This window comes from Arachis ipaensis, chromosome B07, assembly GCF_000816755.2.
Source record: "Arachis ipaensis cultivar K30076 chromosome B07, Araip1.1, whole genome shotgun sequence".
NCBI classification, from domain to species: domain Eukaryota; kingdom Viridiplantae; phylum Streptophyta; class Magnoliopsida; order Fabales; family Fabaceae; genus Arachis; species Arachis ipaensis.
Window position 1 is genome coordinate 35,922,801 of NC_029791.2, and position 1,665 is coordinate 35,924,465.

Here is a 1,665-nt window from a genome sequence, read left to right on the forward strand (position 1 = left end):
TAAAATTATTTATCTAATTTCCATATACATTTAATACATATGGATATAAAACTAAAGATTTTAGTAAACGTTGCAGTCTGTTGCGATTTACGTGTTGAAGTTATTTCTTCATAAATTGTTACCGTCTCTAGCAGTTTATATAATCTTAGCTAATTTTCACATAAATCTCTATACTTTATAGTAGTTTATGTATAAATTTTGAAACATCTACACTTTGTAGAGATTTATATAGAGTAAGTAAAGGATCGAAATGAAAATTATTTAAAAAATATTGAATGAAATTGAATAATTTTAACCTGTACTTTATTTATTTATATAATTTACCCTTCTTATATATGTACCATTTTGTACAAAATATGAGGGATAGATTTATAACTTTAAATTCTAGACAATGAATTTTTTTCTTTATATATACTTTAATTAAAAATGATCCTTAAAGTTTATTGTATGGGGAAAAAGGAGAATGCTAATCTTCACTTTTTTTAGAGTGAAGAGTGAAAGTTATTAGTGGTACAACCTACAAATTTAACTCTTAGAGAGCGAAGATTGAATGCTGCTAGGTTTATATTATTAGAGAAAAAAAATTATAAAATAGTGAATGCTTTCGACTTCCATTCTATATGTTTGTCTCATCCCTTATTATAAGTATTAATGTATTATTCTTTTGGCATTTAAAGGTTAGAGTGAATGATGAAAAGCAAGATCCTCCACTATTTACAACCGGGGTTATTGGAAAGGACAATGCAATAGCTAGACATGGAATTCATGGACTATACTGGCTATTCACCATTGATGTGCTTGCCCATCAATTATTGGAAGGAAACAATACCGTTTATCTAACTCAGGCCATCGCTACAGGCCCCTTTCAGGGAATAATGTATGACTATATTCGTTTTGAGTGTCCCAATTCTTCTTCTGTAAAAGAAATTCAGGTTTAGTTGCCGTTCAGGTTCAAATGATTTAATCTATATGTTGACATTTCTAATATGTATACATTAGTGACAATAATTACTATTCACAATTTCACACCCTCAATGACTTACTGTATTTTAAGTTAACATACAAGTCATCACAGATGAACACATCGAGAATGGGTTAAGACTTACAAGAGTATTTTTTTAATGTATTTCTCTAAAAATTAATTTTTCCATACTCTATATTCAATAATATTAAAAATACATTCACCAATTAAATGTATAATATAGAAATATAAATAAAAAATAACACATTTCCTCTTTTTATCATGTATGGTCTCCCTCTCAATTTACACTACAAGAAAAACGTTGAGTACCGTCGGATTTATCGTCGAAAAAATAAATAAAATCTGACGGTAATTAAGTTATCATTGAAAGAAATCGAACGGTATAAATCTCGCCGATAAATAGTTACCATCGGATTCTGTGACAAATTACCTACCCGAAAAACCATTTGGTTACTGTCAGCTTTTTTCGACAGTAATGTTAGCGGCTTGGCGCCACAATATGTTGTTTCCTGCACTTTTACCGTCGGATAATTTTCTCGGTATATCCGACAGTAATGTCAATTTTTTTAAAACAAAATTGTGACGCAATTTTTTTAATTTAATTTTTTTATTAAATTTATTTTTCACACAATTAATGATCAATTTATAAATAATAGAAACCAATTATGTAATATTAAATATCA

General features: G+C 28.2%; 1 protein-coding gene across 2 annotated transcripts in view; it reads left to right on the forward strand.

Moving 5' to 3' along the window:
- LOC107608107 (probable rhamnogalacturonate lyase B) overlaps nucleotides 1–1,110 on the forward strand; it is a 26,216-nt gene extending 25,106 nt beyond the window's left edge. For both annotated transcript variants that reach the window (XM_021107633.1, XM_016309997.2), the window contains one exon: nucleotides 678–1,110. In XM_021107633.1, the coding sequence (XP_020963292.1) occupies nucleotides 678–938 (261 nt within the window). In that variant the 3' untranslated portion in view covers nucleotides 939–1,110. The remainder of the gene's footprint in view (nucleotides 1–677) is intronic.